The 27,994-nt window shown below is 43.4% G+C and overlaps 2 protein-coding genes across 2 annotated transcripts in view; both read right to left on the reverse strand.

The window, feature by feature from the left end:
• Positions 1 to 34: 34 nt before the first annotated feature.
• Positions 35 to 4,700, reverse strand: ada2a (adenosine deaminase 2a). The gene is made up of 10 exons (XM_080504284.1): positions 4,544 to 4,700; positions 3,926 to 4,239; positions 3,057 to 3,276; positions 2,221 to 2,434; positions 2,012 to 2,139; positions 1,817 to 1,907; positions 1,255 to 1,363; positions 957 to 1,114; positions 673 to 875; positions 35 to 576 (listed from the first exon to the last, which is right to left on the reverse strand). The coding sequence occupies exons 2-10, from the start codon at positions 4,236 to 4,238 to the stop codon at positions 486 to 488; spliced, it is 1,527 nt and encodes a 508-aa protein (XP_080360410.1). The 5' UTR covers position 4,239; positions 4,544 to 4,700; the 3' UTR covers positions 35 to 485.
• A 2,069-nt stretch (positions 4,701 to 6,769) lies between these two features.
• The window catches only part of cecr2 (CECR2 histone acetyl-lysine reader), a gene marked incomplete at its 5' end in the record, with an annotated part of 33,944 nt that continues 12,719 nt past the window's right edge, over positions 6,770 to 27,994 (reverse strand). Inside the window, 18 exons of the mRNA XM_080504279.1 lie at positions 6,770 to 9,316; positions 9,483 to 9,546; positions 9,745 to 11,773; positions 12,286 to 13,078; positions 13,208 to 13,339; positions 13,505 to 13,881; positions 14,510 to 14,636; positions 14,780 to 14,871; positions 14,963 to 15,000; positions 15,079 to 15,208; positions 16,165 to 16,315; positions 16,574 to 16,663; positions 19,602 to 19,801; positions 19,892 to 19,959; positions 20,421 to 20,507; positions 20,710 to 20,837; positions 21,149 to 21,332; positions 23,754 to 23,848. Coding sequence (XP_080360405.1) covers positions 9,495 to 9,546; positions 9,745 to 11,773; positions 12,286 to 13,078; positions 13,208 to 13,339; positions 13,505 to 13,881; positions 14,510 to 14,636; positions 14,780 to 14,871; positions 14,963 to 15,000; positions 15,079 to 15,208; positions 16,165 to 16,315; positions 16,574 to 16,663; positions 19,602 to 19,801; positions 19,892 to 19,959; positions 20,421 to 20,507; positions 20,710 to 20,837; positions 21,149 to 21,332; positions 23,754 to 23,848 — 4,773 coding nt within the window. The 3' untranslated portion in view covers positions 6,770 to 9,316; positions 9,483 to 9,494. The remainder of the gene's footprint in view (positions 9,317 to 9,482; positions 9,547 to 9,744; positions 11,774 to 12,285; positions 13,079 to 13,207; positions 13,340 to 13,504; positions 13,882 to 14,509; positions 14,637 to 14,779; positions 14,872 to 14,962; positions 15,001 to 15,078; positions 15,209 to 16,164; positions 16,316 to 16,573; positions 16,664 to 19,601; positions 19,802 to 19,891; positions 19,960 to 20,420; positions 20,508 to 20,709; positions 20,838 to 21,148; positions 21,333 to 23,753; positions 23,849 to 27,994) is intronic.

The following is a 27,994-nucleotide window of genomic DNA, read 5'->3' on the forward strand; positions in this document are numbered from 1 at the left end:
CGCAAATAAAATGAAATGCATTTTAAAATGGCTTTTTTGTTTTTTTTATCAATATCAAAGTTTTCACATTTTAAGGTCATTGAGATACAGCTTACACTTTTAGTATTAGCTTAAATATTCCTCTTTAAAAGACACGCGTGCCTGCATTAAGGTTAATCAGGAGTCAGTTAACAATGGTAAAAGTGGCATTCAAGTACAAATCTTATGGAATCGCCAAACAAAAGCCTTAAAAAAAAAACACGCACACACACAACGCAAATTTAAAATTAAAATTGTCTGGCAAACCAGAGGCACAGGACAGCATCACACACCTCGGCCGTTACAAATGCTGCGCATCGTCCTACAGAAGGAGGCAAGATGGAAACAAAGTGCAAATACTTAAAAATTCCTCATTCAAAAAAGCAAAAAAAAGCCTCGCGAATATTAAAAATGTCAAGTTAGGCGACGTAAACGGTATTTACGTGTTTGAACGTGCTGATTTCTATCTAAAAGATCATTTCAGAAACAAACTTATTCCACTTTGTATTCCACAGAGCGAGAGCCTTCTCCTGTTCCTGTGGGCTCAGGGAGCTGTACCTGCAAGACAAAAGCAAGTGTCAGAGGAACCTGTTAAAAAAAAAAGATAAATAATAATCATGAGGGAAAACACGATTTCTCGCAACTCGGGTTTACCTGATTGAGTTCATGGCCAGCTGTTTGAGGGAACCTAAACCGGATTTTAAGCCTCCAAATCCCACAAACGCCTCATAGAAGTCGAAAGAAAGGCCAAAAGCGCCAAACGCAGCGGGGTCATCGGAGCTGATGACCAGCGGGTGATTTTCTAACATCAGCACCGCTGCCGGATGGTTTCGCAGATCTTTTACCAACATCATCACCTGGAACAGTGACGTTCAGACAATCGGTTGTAGGGAAATGATGGTTTGAATAGAAAAACGGTGTTTGTGGAGACGGCATACCTGGTTGGAGATGGGGCACACCTCCACAGCCACGTTGCTCTTCCTGGACAGATCTTTGGCCACCGGGTGGCGCAGGAGAGCAAATCCGTGGCCTATGCGGGAAGTGTTGAAGAGAAGAGCATCCAGCAAGTTCTGATCCACGTCTGTTCCCTCGAGATCTGTAAGGCAAATGAAGAGGGGGTTGTTTTTAAAAGAGTAAATGTGGGCGGAGTATCAAATATCACCGTTTTTTTAAATTATTTTCTCCATCCAATTCCTATTATGTAACCTATTGTAAAGTTTTGAATCAACAGCCGACCTGTTTCTCCAGCGTGGAAGAAGAAAGGGAGGTTAATGCCCCTCTCTTGAGGCAGCGACAGGGCTTCTCTGAAATACCACAGCGGCCTGCCGCTATCCTCACGGCCTACCTGTGCATGAAGAGAGAGAACTAGTTTCTGGGCACACGTATGAACACGTGTGGATATGATATACAATGAGACTTGTGTCATTGTTCGTGGTCAATACAAATCAATAAAACTGAAATGTCATTCAACCATTCTTTAGGTCACTTCTTAATGAGTCGTCTTCTGCGGCGTCTGTTTCCGATCATGTCACTGTCGCTCTGAATCGTCTTCATTGACATGCGTCACAAGTTTCTAAGAATTTATGAGGGGAAAAAGTCCAGATAATTGTGCTCAAAGGTCCTGAAATAACTAAGTAGGAAAACATCCTAATGAAGATTTGTAGTTTGTTCCACTGCTTAGACATTAAGTTCATACCAACACACTTTAGTTTCCAGCGTTTGGTTATGAGGATTGCTGAAATCTTTGTTTTTTTTTACCCTCGACTATAATCATACAATAAGCACTTTTGTCTCTCACCATATCGAAACCAGCCACGATATGTGGGAAGGCTTTCTGCATCTTCATCGCCTCCTCCACCACTTCAGTCATCACAGACATATTTATACCCCTGAAACATCCATCGAAACATGAGAACAGTGATTATATCAGTCATCAGTCTGGTAATCAAGAAGTGCAACACGTTTTTTAAAAAAAACAACACTTTTTTTTTACCGGTGAACAGACAAGATGAATCTCACTCCAAAGAAGTCTGGGTATTTGGCGGTGAACTGCTCAGTGACGTCCTGGTAGGACTTCATGGTAAAGGTTTTGTCATGGGTGCTGCCATCCAGTTCGTAAAGCTGAGGAACGGAAAAAAATGACATTTACTATATTCAGGTCATTTCAAGGCGCAGAGTAATGAAACATGCTGGTAGCAGTACCTCTGGCAGTAGCGCCCGCACTTCCAGATACATGACGTTGTCCATGTAGAACTGGCTGAGGGCTCGGTGGAAATACTCTCGGAACACGGGAGCGTATGTGACCAGACCCCAGAGGGCCTTGAAGGTCTGTTCAAAGCGGTCCCAGATCACGTCCTGGCTGGGATACACGGCCTCCGGGTCCTGGTCCGTGAACAGTGTCAGGTTGTTCATCATGCTGGGAAGAAGAAAAAAATATGAGTGAAGCGTGCATCGGCAGCATTTAAGTGTGTGGTTTGTTTGTTTCTTTGCATCCATTTATCAACACTTCTCCATGAAAAGTGATGAATGCATGAACACCCACATAAAACAACTCCACACTTGTAGTGACAAATTTTCAAAATTAATTAAAAGCAACTATATATATTTTTTCCCATGTCCATCAAAACGTATAAGAATATGTAGAATTTTTAAATTAAACTGCCAGCCTGGCAAAAAACAACGCTTCAATATATACAATCATTATTACTGTTTGATGTTATTTATTGAAGCAATCGGTTTCTCGCTTTTCTCTTCTCTGATCCACTGACTTAAAGCCGCTCGGGTCTGGTAATAAATTACAGATATTGCATGAAAATCGCAAGAGTCTGGGATAGAAAACTGCTCACAACTTAAGTGTTAGACAATCTCGATTAATTATCAATGTGTTTTTATTCCAAAATGATTAACGGTTTATGATTAATGGCGGATATTTATGGTACAACAGATTACAGTTAGACGCTAACCTGGAGATGTGCTCATATAAAATATATCACGCGGCTTTATTGTTCTCAGTGGCGTTATCCCCCCCCCCCCGTCACCTGATGTCGAGGTCGGTGGCGTTCTTGGTCTTGGCACGCAGGTTTTCCAGCAGGGCCCATGGAGAACAGCCAGGCTGAGGCTTGGGCCACTGTGAGGAGAATACGAATCGGATGGACCGATTGTCAGTGAAGCACATGTAGCAGTGAGGCCGATACGTGACATTCTTCACCACCCACTCCACGTCCACGATGGAGAGGTCGTGGAGATGGAGGGCTCCACCTGAAACAGAGGATCGCAGAGTTATAAAAGGAATCATCATGCAAATCTATTGGCTGTTCTTAAAAGGTATATTTCTGAATACAAGCCCAACTCCAAGAAAGCTGGGAGACTGTTAAATGTACTTATAATATTACAGTGCATTCATGTCTTTTTTTTTGCCAATTCAAAATATAGACATTTTAAATATGAAAATATTGTGTTATTGAAGGAATACTTCACAAAAATATCCATTAAATGAAAAAAAAAAACAACAACTTTCAAACAGTCCAAATTGATTTTAGCTGGAGGGCAAAGGCAGAAATTGCTGGTGGTAAAAAAAACATGACTAAAGAACAGTTAAATATTTGTCATTACAATGAATCGTATCATTATCACAATACTCAAAATTTACACCCATTACATCTTGCAACCCTATTTGGAAGATACATATATAACGAGATTAGGGTGTTTTATATCTGCAGTTTGCATGTTCTTCCAAGTTCCTCTGGTTTGAGGTTAACTGGTGACTAAACTCGCCCGGTGGTGCAGTGGTTCGAGTTCTTGCTTCCATGTTGACTGGTGACCCTGAATGTGAGTGTGGTTGCGTGTACTTCTGTAAACCCGTGTGACTGTCCGGCGACAATGAAGCCAACACACTTCAGCCGTGTACCTTTGGGCATCTTCTGCAGCACACTGAAGATGGGGCTGGCCCTGATCAGGTCGCGGGCCTTGAAGAAGTGCATGGCTGGAGGGAAATCTGCTCTGGCCATCTCCTCCTGCTTCATTTTGAAGAGCTGCGCGTCCAGACGCTTCTCGGCATCCGTCAGCTCCATCTTCCCCCCGGCCTGCATGGAGTCCTCCAGCCGGATGAGGGCCTCTCTCAGCCGGGGGTCCGGGATGGAGAGACCCCTGTTCAGGCACGACAGCAGCAGCAGCGGCAGCAGGAGCACGGCCGCAGGGGGGCGCTGTGGAGAGGCTGTCATTCTGTGTGACGAGAGAAAAACATGAACCAGAATAACACTTCACAGTTCACACTGAGATGCCCTCTTGTTTGGAGAAGCGAGAACACGGTTTCGGTATCAGATTCTTCAGTAAGAAAATCGAGCTTTACAATCCCGTTCTGTGAGAACAGGGAAGGAAAGAGTCCACTTTTAGTTCCTCTGAAACTACATCAACCATGTTTACAACACACACACACGAAGTATCAAGTGGACAAATACACAAACGGTTAAATAGTAAGTAATCGTGAGTGTTCAGTTTTGAAACAGACACACTTTTCTTAACTTACGTTGACAGCTGTTGTGTGTCGAAGGTTAAAAACTGAATTTTAAAGGCACAAAGCTCAGCTGGAGCCCCGACAGCTGACGGAGTTTTTTCTCAATAACTCGGCCAAGAGTCAGTTAAAAAAAAAAAAAAACAGCAACAACATATCATCGTGCTTTCGGTAAAATTGCACCGTTTAAAGTTAAACGAATAATCTATGCCAAAAGAACATAACGATCTTCAGCGGAATCTGTCAGACAGGTTTATGTTTCTGCCCGACCCGCTGCCTCACTGGCAATCTGGTTCAGGGTGCAACTGAGTCCCGCCTTCGTCGTGCTGATTGGCTGAAAGGGTGTAGCTTCGTCCCGCCTTCTTCATGCTGATTGGTTGAAATCCTCTCAAAATAGAGGCATTTCATTGGTGAGTGTTGGGATGTAAACACTGGCCGACAAGACAGAAGCGAGGAGAAAAGTAGTCAAAATATATACACATATACGTTTATAAACGGTGTCCAACAACAGGCTCACGGACTAAAATAGGTGTTTTCAGAGTGGAAAGTCCGGCTATGTGCTGAGAAATGCCTTTGAGCGTTTTGAAAACTGTTTGTTTACGTGGGAACCGCAGAAAAGCTGAAAGTAAAATGGTTAGTTAGCGTCCTAGGCCACGAGTGGGAACTGTTTGTTTTTGTATTGAAACCACATGCAAGCAGAGAAAAATATGCTAAAATGTTTTCATTTCCGACATGCTCAAAATCAGATCTCAATATCAACTGTGGTTACTGTGGTGCACAGTAACCACCGAAAGATATTTCACCAATGAAACAGTGACTAAGTACAGCAGAACATAGGTTGCAGTTCCGAAAAAGAGTAGGAAGTATAGCATTGAATCCCACCTCTTCTCGGTATGCATTTTTTTTTTCGGGGGCGGGGGGGGGGGGACGACGACTTCCATCCATTTATAGATCAATTTATTCAAACATGGTAAAACTATTATGAGACTAATTATCTCTTCAAAATGCATATGTGATTTTTTTTAAATGTTTATATATGAATGTTACAAGAATAACATTAAGTGCACATGTGTAGTAGCATCGTTTCCAGAAAGTTGTTTTTACTCCTATTTACAGGGAGTCGTGTTTTCGACAAGTTCTTACTTGGGAGCAGTTTTCTCAAAAAGTTGAATTTTCAATGGCTCCATGCACTATAGTTTGTTTTTTAAAAAAGACAACAAAAACACATCAAAATGTTTGCATTTTCACTTGAAAATGATGCATAAAACCAATTCATGCGAGTTGCCAATCAGCCCGATTGGTTCCCAATACTCATACGACTTTCCTCTTGTCAGTACCACCAACTTAAAATCTTTTTTAGTAGTTTAATAGTCTACTTTCTTTTGTCTATGTTCTACAGACGGTAAAATATGTTTACAAGAAGAATAATTAGATTTGTTTGTATTTACATGTCACACATATCCCAACTGTTGTGGAATTGTTGTTGTAGTTCCACAACAGCTTGCTATGTGAGCCTCAAGTATCTTAATTACATGCCTCATCTGCATTTATCCCCCCCCCCTTCCCCCTGATTTTGCCCTCATTAATCCTGGACAAAAGAATGTATTACTCTGTTCGTTTACAAGGAGCACGCCCCAAAGAGATCCTGGAAAGAGCCGAGCCGCCTCACGTTGGTGCGGCGTCACGACACATCAGCGACTGCTGCAATCAGGAGGGGTCAGCCACAGGAGCGTTCAGTCTGCTGAGGGTTCCAGTCAAAAGGATCAGCGGTGATTGAAACAGACAACGTGAAGAGCTCCAGCAGATTAATGCATTGTCTTGCATTAGGCCGTGTCTTACTTGTGTACATTTCATTACTTTCAGCCTTTCTGGTTATTTACCAGATTATAGAGATACTTCCATTTATGAAGAAGTTGTATAAACCCTTTTTTTCCCCTTCCCATTCATCAATACTACTGATCTGCTATCAAAGCCATGAGGTTCATACTTTCCCCACAGGTGTAACTCACACGTAATGATTTTAAAAACTCTCGTTTCAGAAAAGTTATTTATTTCTAAGAAATGTACAGTAGAGAAAATACTCAGTTCCATTTCCAAAATAATCTATATCAGTCAGATAAGAACTTGTAAACGTCACTTAAAAATTAAAGAAGCAGGTCTTTTTTTCCCCCCCTCATCGGAACCACTATACCGAAGTAAAAAGTCGACTGCTTAAACACATCAAAAACATCCAGAAGGGGAAAAAAAAGGAAGCGAACACCAAATTTATATTAAAACGAGTCCAAAAATGTACAAAAATTCTTGAAAGAACAAATAAATATGATTCACATTTAATCACGCCTAAATGTTTTCCACTAGTGCAGAGGGATGACAGCAGACGAAACGTGAGAGTTGAACATGCTTAAAATCATCTGGTGTCTATTCTGCACACCAGAAAAAACAGACACACACACACACGTATGTACAACATGGGAGAATATCACAGACTTTTAAAACAGCCCTGTCCTTCGAACACAAGACAGCACATGTGAAAAAAACGAACAGACTGAAATCTTTAGTGGTTCTAATAGGCTCGCTAAATAATGAGACGGTTCCCTATTTCAACGAAATAACAAGACAAGCCAAGTGTGACGAACTTACAGAAAAGTCTCGAGGCTCCAACCTTTTATCTACTCCACTTTCACTTCTGAAATATCTCCTTACAATGCCTTCAGTATCCGTCACCTACCAACACAGAAATATTCACTTCTCCTCAAAGTGGTCGGTGAGTTTCGTTGCCTGTGCACTAAAATCTTAAGTGTATCGCAAAGCCGCTCTCAGTTCTGTCGTTCAGAAACTCAAAAGGTGGTGCTAAAGTCTTCAGCTGGTCATAAAAAGATTGACCCCCCCCAAGGAGTCTGGCAGGGCAAGGGAGGTGAGTGGAGGGACTTTGCGGCAGCCACAGAATGGCTCGCTGAGGTAGATTGTTTATTTTTTGCTAAGCTACACTAGTGGGGCTCGCATATTAAAAAAAGACAAAGCCTCCATAGATCATGCCAGCGCTGAGAAAACAGTGTTGTCAGAAGATAAAGACGGTAAATATAGAATTGTGATGGTAAAAATTTTGTCACCACAATAACAGGAATGTAAAAAACAAACAAACCAAAAATTTTTACTGTGATGAATTAAAATCAGACCCTCCTTTACACCTTTATTTTTTTTAGTTTCCCCACCCCAACGCCATTACTCCTTCAAATAAGTCAGAACAATACCCGTATATAGAAACTGTAAACCCTGAGGAAACACTTGGCATTGACAAGGGAGAAAGGAAGCACTGAAGGAAGCAACAAACATGCAGGTGGAATGCATTTTCACACTGGGGGAAGGAAAAGAGAACGGGAAGGTTTGCACTCATGGGTCACTATCAAGTCCACCTTTACAATCTAATCTGTAACAGCCCCGCCATAAATTCTGTCGCTACAAAGGTGATGGTCGTCTTGAATGACATCATCCAAGAGTGTCTAATTTGACTTCTCAACTGTTGAGCTGGAGTCCATTATAATGAGAGGTGTTCGTCATTTAATGAAGTTCAGCACCGCCCCTCTGCAAACCACAATGATAAGTTCATGTTAAAAAATAAAATAAAATCAACACTCCTCAGTGTAAAGGCAGAATCGAAGGCCCACCCACTGTGCAGCAGGAAGAGGCCTGATACGTCTGTGTTTATATACCGACTAATAAGTCATGTTGAGTGAGAATTTTAGAATAGCCTCACCTGAGATGTCTCTGGTGAAGAATTGGAATTAACATATATGTGTATATATATATATATATACTTTACTCTCATACATATGTGTTGGGACTAAAATAGGACTATTCAAGGCCACTCAGTTTCAGGATGTCAGGACTAGCAAAGTTTATAGTGCATATTCAGGTACAGTCTGATACAAAGAGCACCATCCTAACCAGTCTCTCTCTGTTAGTCGAGACATTCTTATCAATGAAGGCAGCTTTGAATGATGCATATACTGTGTGTTTAACTCCAGAAGTAGAGAATTAGAGTTGTGGGTGCAAATGGACAATGTAGCTCGGCTGGGCGGTTCATACTTTGAATTGATGGCCAGTGTTGTTTGTGACATACAACTACTGTGCTGTACTCGTTATCTACACATTCATTCGTACATTCACAAAAGGAAACCAAGGCAATTTGCAAGGGGTCGCTTGAGTTTGCTGGGTCAGCATGACGGTCTCGCAGTACCTCCTCTTCTACACCTGAGTTTAAAGAGATATGGTCGGAATAGAAAATAGTAGTTAAAAACAACAGTTCCAGCTCCTTTGTCACAGTCTTGTCAGTAGCTCCCGACCGGCCTCACGGGCCGTGGACGAGACACCGTGGGCTCCGATCGGCGCTTATTCATCCGCAGAGAAGAGTTCGGTCCAGTGTTCTTGAAGGCAATGTCCCCTGCGTCTGGCAGGTTGACCTCGTGGTTAAAGAAGGTTGTCCTCCTGCTCATGGGTCAAAGTTCAAACGCTCCCGAGTTGGACTAAGAGAGCAAGGTGTTCGATCTCCGCCAGCGTCACCGAGCCGCTCTGTGATTGGCCACTACGAGCTCGGTGGTGGTTGGCGGGCGGGACCGCCAGCAGAGGATTGTTCTGCAGGGCTCAATAACATTTCACATTATATTTATACGAGGAATGCCAGCAGCCTGGATGGATTTCAGTGTAAGAATAGTGTGCGCCGTCTCGCCCTGCATTCACGAAGGCATGTGGCTCACAACTTCGTCCAGATGTTTGTTGATAGTAAAGTTTCTGTTGGGAAAAAAAACCAACCTTGATCATCCGTTTACACAAACATGTCTTTCTGGTGATAGTTCCGTCATTTTAAGAATAAACTTATAATAGTAAAGCAAACAATATTATTACGATACTGCCAATAATAGTTTCGACATATAATTTAACTGACGGTTTTACTTACTTCCATACAAAGTTACAATCCCTGTTTAGCGGCAGGACCACCAGGAGTAGCCGTCATCTGTTGCCTGCAAAAATAAAATGAAAAAAGATTTTTAACGGTTATTTCTCAGTTCGCTGTACCTACTTATCTTTTCTTGTATAAAAATCTGGTTTTATTAGCCGTGAGAGTTTCTGAAACCCTGAAGTTAAACAACAATGTAACACGGCAATGAAAACACACACTGACATTATGGACAAGCTAAAAATGAACATGACATTTTTACCCTGGATGTAAAAAGCGCTCCGATCCGAGGCCTCCTTGCTGAATCATCATGCCCTGGAAGTGCCACCCAGGTCGTGGGTGTCTGTACATGGCCATACGCGTTTGCCCAGGAGAGTAGGGCAGCTGTTGAGGTCGCTGCAGAGCCTCCATCAAGTGTGGGTGAGGCCTCTGTGCAACATAGCGTCCTGGATCTGGATATGCCTGGCCTGCGTACGGCTGGCAGTTCCCAACCCCACGATTCTGAGACATCATGTGTAACGGAGGGACGCCACCTTGTTGCATCCCTGGATGTAAAAGCTGAGGGTCGTACATGAGGCCAGGTGGCATGTACGCAGCAGAGGCAGGGGGATGCCGCTGTTGAAGCGCCTGATTGCTCCGATGGCGGGCAGCAGCGTTATGGCTGTCGAGGTCCAGGATTTCTTTGGGGCTTTCCGGTCGCTCTGAGCTCTCGTTAGGAGCCGGCTTTGCCTGACTGCTACCGCCAACGTGCTCCCTGCTGTCAGACTTCCCTTCCTCTGTGCCTCCAGAGTGAACTCCAACTTCCTGCGTGGGGCCGGGAGAAACCAAACTGGCACTACTGGAGCCTTCAGAGCCCAGCGGGGACACGCTGCTTTCCTTTGACTGACCGTTGGCCCTGGCACCTGCTACAGGGGGGTAGGCACTGGGTGGTAATGGCTGGTGAGGCTGATAATGAGGCCGGTGCCAGTTCTCTGGAGGGTAAGCCCCTTGACCATTGGCTTGGTTATGAGCCTGAGCTTGGTGATGAGGCTGAGGGTAGTAGGTTTGCTGCTGGTACTGATTGGGCGGGTACATATTGCCGTGAGCCTGAGGGTGCTGTTGGCCCGTCATGTGATAAGAGTATGCAGGCCCTCCCTGCTGGTGGTAGGTGGGCTGGGGAGCAGGGCTGTGGAGGGTATTAATTACCTGGTTGTTATACGAGTGGTGAGCAGATGGAGGCACCGGCCTGCCCATGGTTGCCTGGTTGTAGTGAGAATGTTGAACGTTTCCCATTCCATGAGGACCCATAGCTCCATTGATGTGGCCTTGGGAATGAGGCGGCATGGCGGGATTCTGACCATGTGCCAGTCCTCTCCGAGGCTGCACACCCAGGTTACCGCCCATTTGTTGGGTTTGATGGTGATTGGGGCTAAAAGACTGAAGTTTATACGTATTGCTTGGAGGCCCAGATGTCATCATGGTTTGCTGTGGAGAAATGGCAGATGCCTTTGTGTCTGGCCTACTTGGGGGCTCACTAGGTCGCTGGTCTCCATGGTCCGCTGGGCTAGGCTGGGAGGGCAATAGTGGGGAAGGATGACTAGGTGGCAAAGAAGTTAGAGGGGCTGGCTGAGGGCGTCCAGGCTGAGTGCTTTGAACAGCACTCGGAGGCATCCCATGAGAGGGGCTATTCTGCACGGGGCATTGAGGCGAAGTGTTTTGGGGGGCGTGATGAGAAGGTAGCAGCTGATTGTTTTGGGTCACTGGTTGTGGAAAGCTGCGAGGAGGGGAATTAACGGCCTGTGAGTGTTCGTGTTTTTGGATGTTTTCCTGGGGTTCATTCTGCTGATGTGCATTCTGCGTGTGGCTTGTGTTCTTTTCCGGCTTCTGCCGATTTGAATTTTGAGATGCTGCAACATGTGGCGGCGTTAAGTTTTGAGAATCAACTGCAGGACTCTGGGTGTTTTGCTGTGGACTGGTGGGTGTACGCTGAAGTGGATTTGGTGGAGAGGAAACAGCTGAGTTGCAGTCACCTGTGTTGACATTTGGTGATACAGTGTTGGTGCTGCTGAACTGAGTCGGACATTGATCTCTCTCCTGTTTGTGGCTCCCGGCTTGTGTCAGCCAAGGTTCGGAGGGTTTTTTCTGTGGCAGGCCAACAGAGTCTGTGGGAGTCTGCACTTTATCTTCTGGCCTGTGGAAATGTTCTGTGGGGCTCGAGATAGTTGTAGGATCTTGCTTAACTAGAATGGTTTTATGCGCAGAAGATTCTTCAGAAATGTTGTTGGCCGCCATCTTATTCTCTGAAGTTGTACCTGTTAGGATATAGAGAAATAAAAGAATTGTGAGCGTCATGGAATTCAGTAAATCCAACTAGCCTTGAAGGATGATTAATAGATGTACAAGGTTGTGACAGTAAATCAAAAGAAAAGAAATATTCACTAATCCCACTTAACCAAAGAAATTTTACAAAAAATCTGAAATGAGGTAAGATGGTCTATTCTATCTTTTCATGATGGAAAACTCATTTACACAAAATTGAATTGATGGCATGACATCTCGTTTATGCCTCAAAGACATCAGCAAAGAAACTGAATTAACTGATGAATATTCAATATGCGTCTTGCTGTGACAAATGATTAAAATCAAATTGTAAAAAGCACGAGAGAGCAGAATGGCATATATGGGGGGGTTGTACTAAAAAAAATGAATTGTAATACTAAAATCTACAAAGGTAGTTTATGGAGAGAAAGGTTAGATTGTATTTAAGTTCCACCATACAGAACATGGAGGCTTGTGAAATAGTGAAAGAAAAGGTCAGGTCTACCTTTGGGGTGCAAGTCTGTCTGTTGGGAAGGCTGGCTGTCTGGCCCTTTGTCTCTGGCAGGACGGAGCAGCTGAACCTCAGGGGCAGAGGGGGGCTGTTGTGAGGGGTGAGCTGGGATGCTGCCAATTCCTGATGGGGGTCCAGGCTGCTGAAAGTTGCCGATGTGCTGATGAGGGGCACCAGCAGGGGGTCCAGAGGAGGCTGACAGCTGCTGCAGGGCCAACATCTCTGGGCTTTCCAGCATGGAAGCCAAGCGTGTCCTGCCAGAAGAGTCAGGGTGAGGCACTGGGGGACGAGATGACATGGGTGCTTGGGAAGTGGCTGCTGCAGACATTTGATATTGGACATTGGAAGGATGGTGGGGGTATCCAGCAGCTTCTGGCCATGGTTTATGTCCCGCCGGAGGAGGTATGCCACCATAATTAAAGCTGCGTTGATTGACCATGTTAGGATCCTGCATGTGCATGCCGTTGGACCGTTCCAAGCCTTGGTGATTCATGTTAGTCCACATGTTCATAGTAGGAGGCCTTAAGGCTGGGTGGTTGTGCTGAGGGGGTCCTTCTGGCCCTGAGAATCGGTTACCCATGGGATTCATGGTGTGGCCCTCCGGGCGGTGGTGGGATGGGTACATGCTGGCTTCGTGCGGAGGCCCAGGTTGGAGAGCCAGGGGACGTGGGCCCAAAGACGGGCCGTGAGTTGGACCCATGTAGGGGTGCTGTTGAGGATGTTGCTGGTTAGGATCTGGGCCTAATGGGTACCTGGGGCCCATGTGATGCCCTTCAATCATGCGCTGCTGGTGAAAAAGAAAAAAAACAAAAACATTTTGCATCAATATATTTGCGCAGGAGTTTTACCGGTGTCAAGATATCAAAGTCAATCGGACTTAACACCAATTTAGAAGATAGTGGTGAGTCTTGTATACCTGCATATTGAAATTGTTAGGCATGTGGTTGAAGTTGGGGTCTCCATGCCTGGGGATGCGAACCTGGTAGACAAAGCGGGGATCCATGGGCATTCTTTGGCCATACATATGAGGACCAGGAGGACGACAGAGCTGGCGGAACAAGAAGAGAGCTGTGATTTTCAGCAAAATTAAGGAGAATTGTTTGGCACATAAAAAAGAGACACGTTAGCTTAAATTATGATGAACATGACCAATAAGTTGTGTAACTTTTTAGAAAGAGAGAAACTTTAAATAGAAATGCTACTCTGTGAGTACCTGTTGCCTTGGGTGGTACATGCCTCTGAGGTCACCCCCGTGGATGGGGTGCTGTCTTGTTGGCAGGCCGTGGGCGTAAGGGGGGCCGCTAGCCCAGTGAGGTGGGGGAGGTGGTCGCGTTAGCTTGCTGTCCTCCTCCGAGAGCACTGTGCCCTTGCCCCCCTGAGAGTTTCTTTTGCGCTGAACTTGCTCAGTCGCCCTGATCAAACTTTCAGGTCCCAAATGTTTATTGCCGCGATTGCGCTTTTTTTCCTTGCGCTCCTTGTCTTCTTTGCTGATGTGGAACTCCTCATCTGTATCGCCATCCTCAGATGGAAAATGTTTTAATAGGGCCCGGCTAAAACATCGTTCCAGAGACTCAGCCATGATGGTGTACTCTAGGGACAGACAGAAATCAACATCAGCAAACCTGCTGTAGGCCAGTCATTCCCTCTCCTTTACACAAAACCCACACACACATATCAGCCAATAAGCATGACATATACTCAGAAAATGCAAAACTGCTTCTCTGTTCTCAGCCCAGCGCTAGCCAACTGACCAGGTCAGAGGGCGTAAAATGACCCCTGCCCCTCCAACCTCTTCGCTCTCCTCCTCCTGCTCCACCCCAGGCCTCCTTACCACTCTCCTCCCCCCTATCCCTGGGGAGAGCATTCAGTTGGATGGATGGCTCCAGACAGGAGGCTTAGGGGCTGGAATGTTTCTCTGGCACTGCAGGGCTAGGATCCCCCTGAGCACTGGAGCACAACTCAATCACTCCCCATTAATCACTGTCAAGACTGCCCTGGCCCCGGCCCCAACGCAGCACCAAGTCCGGCTCCCTTTCTTTAGCAGTCGCTCCCACTCTCACCCAATGCTTCTCACTCCAACCCATATACATATATATATATATAGACACACACACCAAAATACACATGGTAAAATTGTTTTGATACAGCAGCCATACACTGAGACTAATATTATATTGCAAGAATTTTGAAGTCTGTATTCATGAAACTGTTAACTTACCACTGTCTTCTCCATTATATTCCATGCAGTTTTCAAACATGAGCTTCACGTCAGCAACAAACTCCTCCTTGGTGATATAATCCCCGTCATTGAGCTTCTTCTCCATAGTGGACAGATCCATGGGCGTCTGAGGTGTTTGGAGAACCATTCAGTAAAACGGGCATAATGTTTGTGAATGAATCAGCTGGCATGTGGACCTCCTACTCCCACGTAATCACAAATTCAACATTACATCACATGTCACATGGCAACAATGACAGTATTTTGTACCTGGATGATCTCGTGGTAATTGGGGGCATACGAGTCATCGACAGGCTCCAAGAAAGGCCAAGCATCTTTATGGGATTTGAGGGTCTCCAGCACTGAAAGTCAGGGATTACTACATCAGATCGGGCATTAATGCAAATTGAGATAAAGCAACAGGCGTCACCATTAACCACTGTGTATGCATACCTTTATATAGAGCAGTGTAGTCATCATCAATTTCATAGCTGAAAATGTCAAACATAGATCATGTTAATACAACAAGTAAAAAGTATATTTGATGACTAACGTTTTCGGCAACTTACAATTCTTTGTTTCTGCGTGTTCTGTGTACAGGGGAAGAGGGCTCTAGATTCATGAGCTCGGGTGGAAGGTCTTTTCCTTGCGACAACAGCCAGGCTTTTTCCTCCCGCATCTTCCGTCTCTTTGCTCGCTCTATAAAAGAAAAACAAAAAAGAATGAACACAGGGGCAATTAGAAGCACAAACGATTAAAAAAAAAAAGTCCCAGGAGTCTACATTCAAGCAATGTTTTCATAGGGCCCAGAGTTACAGTTTAAATCGCACTTGCAGCCTGCTGGGTCGGTGAAAACTGGGATTTAGCTGCCAGAGACCCCAGCAGCCCAGTTAGGCAGAAAGAGAACGATTCATGGGCCACCTTTTCTTCGGCCCAGCGGATCAAAAGAGCAGAAAAGAGCCCAACGAGTGCATATGTATCACTGCTTTATCTTTCAACATGAAAGGCAGAGAGGCCTGCCAGCTCCCCTGCTGCGTGGATTAAAGACATTAGAGGGAGGATTCCACATATGCAATCCACACAGAGTGTAGGCCAGGTCCTGCTGTTCATCTATAATACATTAATGAGGCTCCTCCACTGAAGCACAATCAGCAGTTCATTAACCCTTGACAGATGACATCAGAGGGAGGGAGAAAAAGAGAAGTGATCCTGTGATTAAAGGCCCTGAGCATTCCCTCTCACAGTCTCTGTGTACTATACATAAATCACAAGGCTTTGAGTGCTGCTATGCTACTGCAGATTTCTAAGTCGTCAAAGAGTCTTAGCAAAGCAATGAAGAGGTAGAGGCCTGTGTGTGGGGTGTCCTTCACAATCCATTTTGCCCTTGATCGAGCCTGCTACCTGCTGCTGACAGTTCACTGATGAAAGAGTGTGAAATCACTGCCGCTTCTGGATATTTGACTTTTGACACCAGGCTTCATTTATATTTTGTAACGGCTCCGGACATAATACCAACCTCACAAGAATGTCAGCCCCTGTAAGGCCAACCTCAGGCACATTTCACGCATTTTTGAAATTAAGTGGCCCTTTGTCACACAAATATACACTCCGCTTCTTAATAACACTCCACCTGTTCAAGTGTATCTCTATCTTACCTTCCACAGCTTTGATTTTCTCCATCTTCTCTCTCTGCCGTTGTTCCTGCAGGAGCCGTTCGTCTTCTCGTCGCTGCTCTGCCAATAGAACCTGTCTGTCCAGTTCTTCATCTTTCCTCTTCTCTTCTTCTGTTAATGCCTTGAGATTTTCCTGAGTGCATACATACATCCATTAGTTCTCCCGGCGGCCCCGATAAGCCACAAAGCTGTGCAAGTTTGAAAGTTGATGAAGTCACAAATACATGACTTGTGTAGAAACAACAATAACAGTGACAAAGAAGCACCCAGATGCTTGAACAGTGGTGGAATGTATTGTTAAAGTAAACATGGAGATACATCCAGCCTTATGGCGATGTGGATTTGTTTACCCATTTTTTTAATACAATCGCATAATAAAACACAAACACACCTCCTCATCTTCTTTAATGTGATGGTCAGAGAATCGTTGGGATATGCGCACTGGAGTTGGGTCCAGTAACTTCTGTTTCTGTTCACGCTCCTAAAGAAACAAATCAAGAGGAAAATGGAGAGATTAAGTGTTTGTTATACTAGTAGATACAAAAACAAGCCAGAATTGGCATCCGGATGCAGATGATGGGTCAAATGTGTAATTGTTAGTTTTTATTTTGACTGTGATGTTTCTGTAAACAGAATTAGCTTTAAATGATCAAATGCTAATCGACGACTTATTGTAAAACATCATCATCACATGATGTACGGAGCGATGCTCTAGATTTATACATCCAATGTTTTGTTTTTAATTCTAGCCTTCCGGGCAGATCCACAATCTTTACACAGAGCCACACACCCTGACAGGCCCTGAGGTGTTGTGAAAAGGGAGAGAGAGTATCAAGAGGTTACCAATTCTTCTTTCCCTTCCCCCAGTCGCCCTCTCTCCTCTGCTGCATACAGTCTCACAACACTGCTTGGTCAGTTAGTCAAGAAAGCAAATCCAATCAACAACCATTGATTCTGTTACAGAATGGCAAGGTTACGCCAGTTTAGTTCCGTAGAGAAGGAAAGTTTTAATTATCCAAATATGAGCAACTACTGTATATGGATGAAACTCAAACATAATGATCCATCAATGGGGCCATTGAGCTGATATATCAAGGATCGAGACACTGCTGACTGCGAAAGAGGAAAACACCAGCCAAGACAAAGCTCTAAGCAGATCCCCTGAAAGCCGGTCTATATCCGGTCTGTGCAGCTCATGTCAGAGTTCATCTGGGAAGCAGGGCTGAAGAGTAACCAGTACAAAGAGCCGTCACAGTCGGTCAATATGGATAAACAGGAGGCCAAATTACATCATCGCCTCCACACCTTCCTAAACTAATACCATCCTCATATCTGTGCAGGTGAGGAGGTAAAATGAAGATGTGTTTGACGAGTGAAATGCAGAGTGGAGATAGGGAGTTGTGCAGAGAAGATAAGAACAAGAAAGATAGAAACACATGATCTAGTGTTAGACGCCCCCTCTCCACAAGTCCTTGCGTCTCTACTCCATCTCTGCCTTGTCTCAGTGGGGAAACACTGACGTGTGCATCCCCAGGCGCCACGGTTCCTCCACACATTACCAGCAGCACTAAATCCCCACCCCGCCATCCAACACACACAAGATGGAGTGCCTCTGGTGTCACCACTTAGAGAGGTTGACAAAATCCTGCAGCACAGCAGAGCTGTCACTCAAGAGGCTCCATCCTGCCTGAAGGTGAGCTCCTACCGACTGTCAGTGCCCCATGAAATGACTGGTGACAGCCGCCTGAGACACACACACAGAGTGCAATCAGCCCGCTTGGATGAACATAGAATATCTCTGCATTAAAGGATATAAACAACTAACAAAAAAAAAAAAAAGGATTTGTCACAGAGCAAGTCAAAAGTCAAAGGTCAGAAAATTGACCCGGAATGTATCATCACGTTGTAATTTTAGTATTAAGAGATAAATAGAAGCAGATGAATCACTTGCATAACAAGCAACCAGCGCAACACCCTATCCTTACTATGGACTGAGAATGCTATCTTTTAAATACCAGATCAAATAGAGTGTGGATGTGTGTAGTGGGTGAGTGTCGAGTATGTAATTGATTAAGGACAATGCTGCATTCATCTACTCGCCATTTGCAATTAGAAAGTAACCCCTCTGCTGACATCAGACTGCCAACAGGATTCTTGACTTCACTGCTGATGATGATGGAAACAAGGCTTAGGGGGGTTTCTATAGCAACAGGAAGAGCTGGATATGTCAGAGGAGCTGAAGGCCTTCGTCTTTGTACAAACAGATAAATGAAACACCAACGTTGGCTTTGTACAGCTGAAGCAATCAATGACTTGGCTTTGACGTGCTTCAACCTGGTGAAAAATATGTGCCTGTAATGTCCCCTTGAGCTACTTTACACCAGGTTCTGGGGTTTATATATGATAGACAAATGAACATGGCCCCGAGCACAGCATACTTCAAACAACTAAAGAACTTTTGACTTTATTCTATAAACTAGTAAAAGAAAACACTTGTTGGTGTTGTATTTTAGTAAATTTGTGCAATACAAGGGATCCGTAATAACACCTCTACCATTAATTCTGACTTCATAAAAGGTTTGTTTTGGATCTTCTGGGAGGTTTAAGTATCACATTCGGTTTATTTGTGAGGTTTTAGTTTGTTGCAGCGTTAAGCTCGGGTGCAACAAAGGTGTCACGTGATCTTCTGTTTCTCGTTTATATCAAAACAAGGTGTTTAAATATTAGAAGCATCTCTTAATGCAGTCTCTCTAAAGGTCCGTATCATTATAAGTAATTAGGGTTGAGGGCAAACTTGCTTGCGCAACAATTTGAGCGAAGCAAAGTATAATATATTAGGAGTACAGCGAGTATAGTGTCTGTACCAGAGCTTAATAATATGAGTGTCGACTGGGAAATCTCCGTCATGTAATTTCCAGAATTGAGACTGGGTGAAAGATTAAGTGAAATGAGCAGAATCAAGTTTTGTGAGGCAGTTGTTGATGTCAACAATGAGCACCAAGGTGAATAGGCACTCATTTTACAATGGAACTTCTTCCTGGTATTGGTCATGTTTCCCTTAAACGAGTCACAAATTCATTTCAAACAACCGCTGGCTTATTAAAATGACGCAAATGTACGTCAGGATTCACCTTTACAACCATAATTCACAGCAACAAAGTCATGATGGCGTCTCTCGATGCACAGTCTTTGTTTTTCACAGAAAAAAAAGAAAAAGTGCCATGAAGCAACACGAAACACAGCAATCTGCCTCTCCTTCTCAGAGGCAAAGCTATTAACACAAGAGTGTTATTGAGTAGTCTTGTCTAGAGAAAGGTACTCCCACTTAAGTACAAAGAGCTATTCCCATATAAACGATCCACTCCAAAAGACAAGAGGACACACAGAGGACAGTATGAACCATCACTTTATCATCTGACCTTGTGCTCGATCATGCTGCTGATCTCTGGCAGGAAGTTTTGGCTGATGATGCGGTAGAGGTGGCGGTCCTGCGGGGAGGTTTTGTCCTTGATGCTTTCTGCCAGACTGACCCACTGCTCTTCTGTGTCGCACACCAGGGACCAAGCGCCTCGCTTATGCCTTGGTGGAAGCAGAGTGGAGCAACATTCGGTTGCTGATTCTGAAGGGGAAGAAACAAACGTGAGTAAAAAATAGTGATAAGGACTGCAATTCAACACACTTTCACACTTTACTCAGTGTAATACTTTACTTGTGCTTGGAGAACGGTCCTCAAGTTCATTTTCTGTATTTCCTTCCATTACTTCACTTTCCACTTCACTGAAAAAAACAAAAAAAAACAAAAACAAACTGTGAATATCAAATCCATTCAGATACTCGGGACAATCATGTTGAAAATAGCTCGAATTTAAAAATGTGTTTTTGGAATAGAAATACTTCTTGTGTTTCCTAATTTTTTTTTATTTAAACACAGTTGGAGAGGAGAGGATGCACCCAACATATCATTGTATAAAATTATATATTACAGCATTTCACACCTGGCTGAGAGGTCAGGCACATGATAAAGGAGTCATTTAAGTATTTCCGTTTTAAAAGTCATCAGGTTTTGGTTTTTTTGTGCTTGACAGCCAGATCACAAACAGAAAAAGAAAATGCTGTTTGATATTTAAAGATAACTTGATTTTTCATGAAGACACATCTCTGTGACACATGCACAGCTTCACATCAGTAGTTCTCCAGGGTGATTTGGCACAAACGACAAAAGAAATGTGTGTTTTCACCTTAGCTGAGGGTCTTCATACTTCCTCTTCTTTGGTGGTCTTCCTCTCCTCTTTTTGTCTGGTAACGTTAAGTCACATGTTTCTCCACTGTAAAATAAATGCATGCAATTATTTATAGCTTCTCATGGGAGATAATTCCAATTGGAAAATACTTTTAATTAACCTATATTAATGCATAACAGTCTATAAACACGGTTTAAACATGTCAATTGACAGTGAACACTCGAAGGATGTAAACTTTTTGTGAGAACAGCAGGTGGCAAGTTGCACAATACCCAGCAGTGTTTACCTTAGCCTCTCAGTTTTCTTGTAGATTGGCTCCTCTTTGTACATGCGGGTGCCATAAAAGTACCAGTAGAGGGCCCCATTTCCATCTTGCCCCAGAGGTTCCACCCTCAAGCTATCTGCATCCAGACCCTACAAGATCAGAGGGTACTGTTGTATTTCATTTGTGACATTAGAATATATTAAATGAAGTACTTTGGCAACTGTAGAGACAAGAAAATAACTGATTTCAATTAGTAAACTGTGGAAGTGAAATTGCAGCCATATTGAACACATGTGTTTAAAACTTCATCAGGTGTCAGTTTTACATAAATACAGCAAGAGAGATAGATTCTTTGTTTTCCATTTGAATCTTGAGCAGTCTGGAAACTCAGTACTTTGTACAATCTGCTCATAAAAATATCTCTGCAATATTTAGCTGTTGATTTCCACTTGAGGCGTACCTTCAGCAGGTCAAAGACATCGGCAGCATCCAGACGGTAGTCACAGAGTCGGTGCAGCAGCTCCACCTGAGTGCGAGGCGGGAGATTCTCAAAAGGCCCCTCGTGAAGGGGGTTGGGCTTCCCTTCTTCCAGCTCCCACCGGTAGCTGATGATGTCGTCCAGGTAACGGCTAAACGCCTGGGGGCTGAGAGAGCAGTCTCACCGTCATTGTTAGTTCACATCTCTTACACCACTCCAACTCTTCTGGAGAACAAAGTGGAGTCTCTTTGCAGACTTTGCCTGTTACGAAAAGTCAAAGAAAACCTTAAGACATTGTTACAATCTAAAGCAGACCTTGTAAATTGGCCACCAATTTCATTTTTAAGGCCCCTGCTTGTGCATGTTTGAGAGAGTGGGTGTGTCCACAAGCGTTTGGCATCACTGTAATGCTTTGGTGATTCAGAGATCAGAGAGGGGATCTGCAGTATTGTTATCTGGGTTAGCGCTGAAGGGAGAAAAGATGAGGAAGCACTATACAAGGGAACCCATCAGTCGTGATTCATTCCACCTTCAGTCTTCAATGAACAAGTACTCGATTTATGGTTTATCTGAGAATCTTTGCAACTTTCTGAAATGAGTAAGATTACCTAAAAAAATATATATTTTTACCAACAACAATGTCGGCACACAGATTCGATAGTCTACCTTTTCTTTGTCAATGCAAATAAATATACCTGGTTCAAATGTTAGAAACAAATCCAACTCCACACGTTTCATTATAAATGTGCATACCTTTGAAATACATAGCTGAAGGAAACAAGCAAAGTTTAAACTACCACAGTGAGTGGAAAGACATTGGAGGTGGGGCTAGGAATAGAGACCAGTTGCCTTGAATGGGAGTTGGGTTCTGTCTTGCTCCGAGTGGTAAATAAATGTTGGTTCCGGTTCAGAATTAATGTGCACCTTTCAGTTCCAGCTCAGATGAACAGAACAAGAGCTTTGGGGCAGGGGTGAGCATCTCGGCAGCGGCACACAGGGAGAGGGCTGGGGTAAAAAAAAATGGCTTATCTTGAAAGAGCAGAGTGCACTTTTCACACAGCTGCAGGCTGCCCCCTCCTTACTACCCCATCTCTCTCCTCCTTTCTGTCCCCTCTTTTCTACAACATCCTCCCTCCCTCCTTCCCCCTGCTCCGGCAGAGCGTTTAACGCGTGCTGATGAAAAGGGCAGCTCAGTGAAAGGCCAGAGCTGAGCAGCCACCCCCAGGATGCCAGCGCCTGTCCAGTCCAATAAAGCAGGCTGTCCTCCTGTTACCGGCTGCCTGAGTGGAAAAACTGGATCATTCCTGCTTGGGTTCTTATCAGTTTACCGTATCGCTGCGCTACTATTCTACTTACTGATGGTGAGCTAACATGAAAGGTGAATAGGGAGGGGAAACCCCCTTAAAAGAATAATCGCACACATGGATTTGAATAACCACCTCTTCAACACACACACACTTTCTCCCATCACTAGATCACAGGGCAGAGAGGTTTCTGTGGTTGTGCCGCCGTCATACGTCACACGCCGTAAAGCATGATTTCACCACGCTACCTTCCAGAGCCACAACTCAACATCCAGTGAGTGACTTTTTACTCCATCTGCCGCTGACTAAGATTTTCTATGAAGGTTCCTGGGTGAAGTGACTAACTTGAACAAGATGGATATACAGCCACAAATTTGACTAAATATTCTGTCGTTTGTTTCCACTGAGGCTCTGATGTTTCTCTCAAAACTGTAAGTGATGCTTTCACTTGCTCTTGAGATGATAAAATACTAAGATCAAGATTATAACCACCAAGTCAGTATAGCTCAAGTCAACAGGGAGATGTGGTTATTGTTACTCATTCAAAGTATATTAAAATAAATATTCTGATATAATTCTTCCTTTGAATTGACTGTTTTTCCCCCAAGTCAATAATCCAATTTCTGTAGAGATTTTCACTTTCTCCTCACAGCAGCATTCCTCGATTTGAATCGTTTTTAGCTTTATGGTGTATAAATATTTTTTCTGATGTTTATTCAAAACAGTAAACAATTTGAGGTCAAGTGGTTACTCTAAATTCTCCCTATCAGTCAACGTGTGTGTGTGTTTTACTGTATTTTTTTTGTGTTCACCATGTGATGGAAGGGGTGTATAAACAATCAGGTAATTATTTAATGGTGCTAGGTTTTTCAGTTTCTGTGAATCGATCATGGTGTTGTGATCCTATAATCTTTAAATTGTTCAGTGTTATATGCGTTACTAATTCTGGAGATACGAGCAAAATACACATAAAAGATTTCACATTACATTACTGTCACTTGTCAAAAATGTCTTATCTTATTCTAACCAGTATCGAAAATCAAAATGCTGAAATGGACTGGAAATGATAAAATGCCATGAAGGCCCAAGATATGAGACAGTGTGTTGGAGAAGAAGAGCCATACACCACAATTTGATATTTGGAAAGAAGGCGACCCGAAAGTGTTTTAATGCTCTTAAATTTTTAATTCATCATATATTTGAACATTGTTAGAACCTCAGTGCATTTTGGCTGCTACCATACAAGCATACCGATTAATCCTTGAATGTAAAATTTCACTTACGTGATGTCAGTGCGTTGATAGCATCCCTGCAAAAGACAGGCAATGAGGTCTCCAAGGAAATCAAAGTCCTGGTCACACAAGGCTTTCTCCAGCTCCTAGACAACAAAAGAGGACAGAGTCAATGCAAACATGAAGACAACCACGACAATATGGACAGTTTTCATTTCCGAAAGGTTTCGCGTTTACACAGTAACGTTTTGAAAACTATATTGTGTGCAAGGCAACGGCAGAAATGCCAACAACATGGTTTTCATGTAGGGCCACTAGTGGGGGCTGTTTGTTTTTCTGATAAAACCACACAGACATGCATGCAGAGGACATTACACGATAAAAATCAACAATGACGATCCAATGGACCTTCGTAATGACACCTTTACAGGTGACTCAACTATAAAACTACCTTAGTCATAACACTCTGTCGGCTACCACTGCTGCTACTGTCCATCTACTCACTCATGTACAGAAGAACTATTTACTATGGGTGTGGTGTACATACACAAAAGTTTCCGCCGTCTACACAGAGACGGAGTCCGAGTGTTTCCTGAAAGCTGTGTTTTACATAGTAGAGCCAAAGGGTTTTTGAAAAGTTTCACCTTGGGAGTAGTTTTGAAAAAGTTGCATTTTCAGTGATTCCAAGCAGTGTCGTCGTGTAAATGGACATAAGAATACACTATGACAGTTTTTTATTTTCACTTGAAACTGTTCTGTTAAAGGAGCCTTCGTGTCCGGCATGATGAACAAGATGCGATTTGATTAACAACTTTAATAAATCAAAAGAATTCCAAAAAGAATACGACTTGTAGTGTTGACAACAACTGGTAGTGAGATGAAACAGTAAAAGAAAAGAATTGCACCTTATCAGTGGTGCACGGTAGCAACGGTTCATGTCAGTGCATGATAAGATGGCAGCCATCGGGAAGAAGTGATGATTAGTGTTTATATCTTGTCTTGTTATGGTGTCTTGGTTTGCCAATGGGTTGTGGGGCTGTATGCAAGGTTCAAGTTCAGCCATGACCCCTCATCTGCCTGGCATTGTATTTCAGCCATTGAGGTTTTATGAAGCGGCAGTAAACGCCAGAGCAAACTCTAAAAGACCTGAAAGCACTGAGGAAAGATGGCAGGCAGCAGGGGCCGAGAGCTGCGACCAAGCCACGGCCCCTCCTTTCCTCTCCTGACCAACCAAGACAGAGCACCCCACACAGGTTTCCCAGCATGCACTGCTCTCCCCAATGATACCCCAAGGCTCTGGAGAGGAGAGAAAGGGATAGGAAATACAGAGGCTGATAGGACAGAAATGCAAATTTGAAGTATTCCATCAGCCAAGTGTCCATTACACTCAATTCTTTTCATAAAGGTTGTAAAATAAAGCCAATCAGGCTGAAGTTCAACCAGCCCCTCTTCAGATGAAGAAGCTGACCACTCCCCACCCCTCCTGGTGATTGTTTCTCATCAACAACAGAACCAGATATATCCTCTTGTGTCACTCTTCCTGTCTCATTGACCAATACTGCACTGGGTTGCGCGGTATAGCCTCATCCCAGGTTAAAGTGAAAACAAAAGGGTGAACCTTTTGGGTTAGTCAATGATCTCACTGACATTGAAGCCTGTTCAATTTCTTTGTGCTCTTCTTTCCTCCTATCCACCTCTCTCTAGAGGAACCTGGGTGAGCTCAGAGTTCGCCAAAGGTTAGCAGACACACCTCCTGGCCATGGAAGATGACGGAAACCAGGAGCCAACGAGTCAGCACGATAAAAACCAGAAGAGGAGGGAAGCAGCAGCAAGGAGGTTGAGAGAGAAGTTGAAAAACAAGATAAGATAAATGGTTCTGCTGAAGGAAAGAAAAAAACCCAAAACAGAATGAAACGCAACAGCACACTCATGCCAGCAGCGGGATTTGTACCAACAAACGTCCAGTCAGTTTTGCTTCTCTTAACTTTTCAGCTTGGAATGTCAAATTGCATTTACTTAAAGGGCCACATATATCCCAATTGGATCTCGAGTGGGCCAGTAAAATAGTAGTTTTAGTTTTTAATATCCCACACATTTCGTTTCTTTTACTGCATTTGTCTATAATGTTAGAAAAACTGGAATAAGTTCAATTAAAAAAAAAAAAACCCTGAGAGATCGCAACACAAGCCATTTTTGCCACGTACAAAATACAGTGAAATGCATTGGTCAGGGTTGACCTAATTGAAACCTTGTGCAATTTCTCCGTCAAAGCAATCCATTTATGGCAGTGGTCAATTCAAACCCGACGGGCAAGAGGACACAGACGATCCGAGAAGCCACAATCAGTCTGCTTCTACACAAACAGAGTAAAGTTTGATTAAAGTCTCAAAGTAGAATAGCCCAAAGCACTTGAAACAATCCATACACATGAGATGATGGGCTCTGGATTATTTTTTTTTTTAAATCTTTGAAGCAAATTATATCAAGAAATACAAGAAAACACCGAGTCTTTTAAAGGTTTTTAAAGGTGTTGGTGAGTTCTCATCTGGTAAAAACAGCAAAATCACATTTCCACAAGTCCAATATGGCATATAGGTTGTCCATCACATTGTGGTACAGGTCCTGGAAGTTATGTCAAATACTGTATTTCACTACAGCTTTCTGTTTATATCTTTTGTTACAATTTTTAAAATGCCAGCGTGACCACAAAGCAAACAGGGCAAACTCTACTCTTTCAACTTTAGTCCAAACCAGAGAACTGTCCACGAGGGAAAAACAGTAGCGCTCATACAAACATTCACTGTTTACTTCTCTGTGACCATATCAGACAAACTTGAGTACATACAATTTAACCTTTCGTACTGATATCAATAAGATATTTTCATAACATTGGTTGGATGCAGGTTTTCTTCAAGTCATAACCATATATTGGCAGGAGTGCTGTTCAACTTTTTTTTTTTTTTAAGGCCATTCCAATATAAATGTAGGAAAGAACATTTTACAGGCACTCGGCATACAAACGTTTCACCTTCCAGGTTAATCTCCACCTGGTAGACACTGATCACGTAAACAAAACAAATTATGAACATGTACACAGACTAATAAGTTATATATCATTACTCGAACATTTTGCTCTTTGCTCTAATCATTTCTTGAAAGTTTATTTTTTTCATTTTGAGTTCTTGTAAGTCTTTGAAGGGGAAATTTGGCATCCATCCCTGAAACTTCAGTATTCAGTGTACTGCCAATATCCCCGCAACAACACTGATACAATAGCGTGCTAATTGCAAAGATAGTGAAGGCCTAGATGATATACCTGCCAATACTGTAATGTTGCTGAGGTCCGCAATAGTTTGCTCATACCCATGTTTGTTAGCCAGCTGAACATATATTTCCTGGCCACAAGTTGTGATCAAAGAGAATAGCTGGAATCTGTGGGTCTCTCTACGAGCACATGAGCATATGATGCAAAGAGACCCCATTGCATGTTCTCTTCCCCTTCCAGGTCCCCATCAGGCAGCCTCTTGGCCACAGCGAGACCATCCATCAGAGAAAAACTGCACTTTGATCACACTTTCAAAAACTTGGGGCCATTGCTGGGGAATGGGAGGAAGGTTGAATATAGCACAGCAGAGCGGCGGGCTCATGCAGCTCCTGGATTAATAGCACTCTTCCCAACTTTAAAGTACCACACACCACCTGAGATAGCAAAATAAAGGGGAATTAATATTATGTGTGCACCCTTTCTTCCATCATGCATCCATCTGCTTGGCCAATCCCCCCGAGCAGGCGGTGCTCAGGAACACTCAACTTGACGAAGGTCTGCAGGAGACACCCTGCTGTGATGCAAGACACTTTCCTCTCAATAAGTCCTCCATATGACATATTCTGAGCCGAGAGGACCTTTTTCATAGTCCAAAGCACTGTGGAGACCATTAGCCCTTCAGTAGTTTTACTTACTAATTTATTTCTGCTCTGGGGGGCAACCAAGAACCTTTCATACACCAAAACTCCCACTTTAGAAATGTTATAGTGCCTAGTTTAGAGGATGTATTGTATCACACCCTCATCAAAATGGGAAGATTGCATAGTGATTGTGGTGGAAGAGCTGAATAAATTATAGATGACCACCATGTTCAAAATCTCACATGGGATATTAAAAAACTGATTCCCCCAACTGAGAATCTACATCAATACTTATCATATATAGCTTATAAACCGTATAGTTTATACACTTCAATATTATGAACAAAACACATTTCATTGTTTACACATATCAGGAATGCGAGTAC

Source organism: Blennius ocellaris (genome assembly GCF_963422515.1).
Source record: "Blennius ocellaris genome assembly, chromosome: 11".
NCBI classification, from domain to species: domain Eukaryota; kingdom Metazoa; phylum Chordata; class Actinopteri; order Blenniiformes; family Blenniidae; genus Blennius; species Blennius ocellaris.

Excerpts from the sequence above, each read along its gene's own strand:
- ada2a (XM_080504284.1), bottom strand. The coding sequence starts at position 4,238 with ATGACAGCCTCTCCACAGCGCCCCCCTGCGGCCGTGCTCCTGCTGCCG. Across the intron at positions 2,140-2,220 it reads TGCGGGCGCTACTGCCAGAG|CTTTACGAACTGGATGGCAG; the intron begins GTACTGCTACCA and ends TCCGTTCCTCAG. Across the intron at positions 1,908-2,011 it reads TTCATCTTGTCTGTTCACCG|GGGTATAAATATGTCTGTGA; the intron begins GTAAAAAAAAAG and ends TGGATGTTTCAG.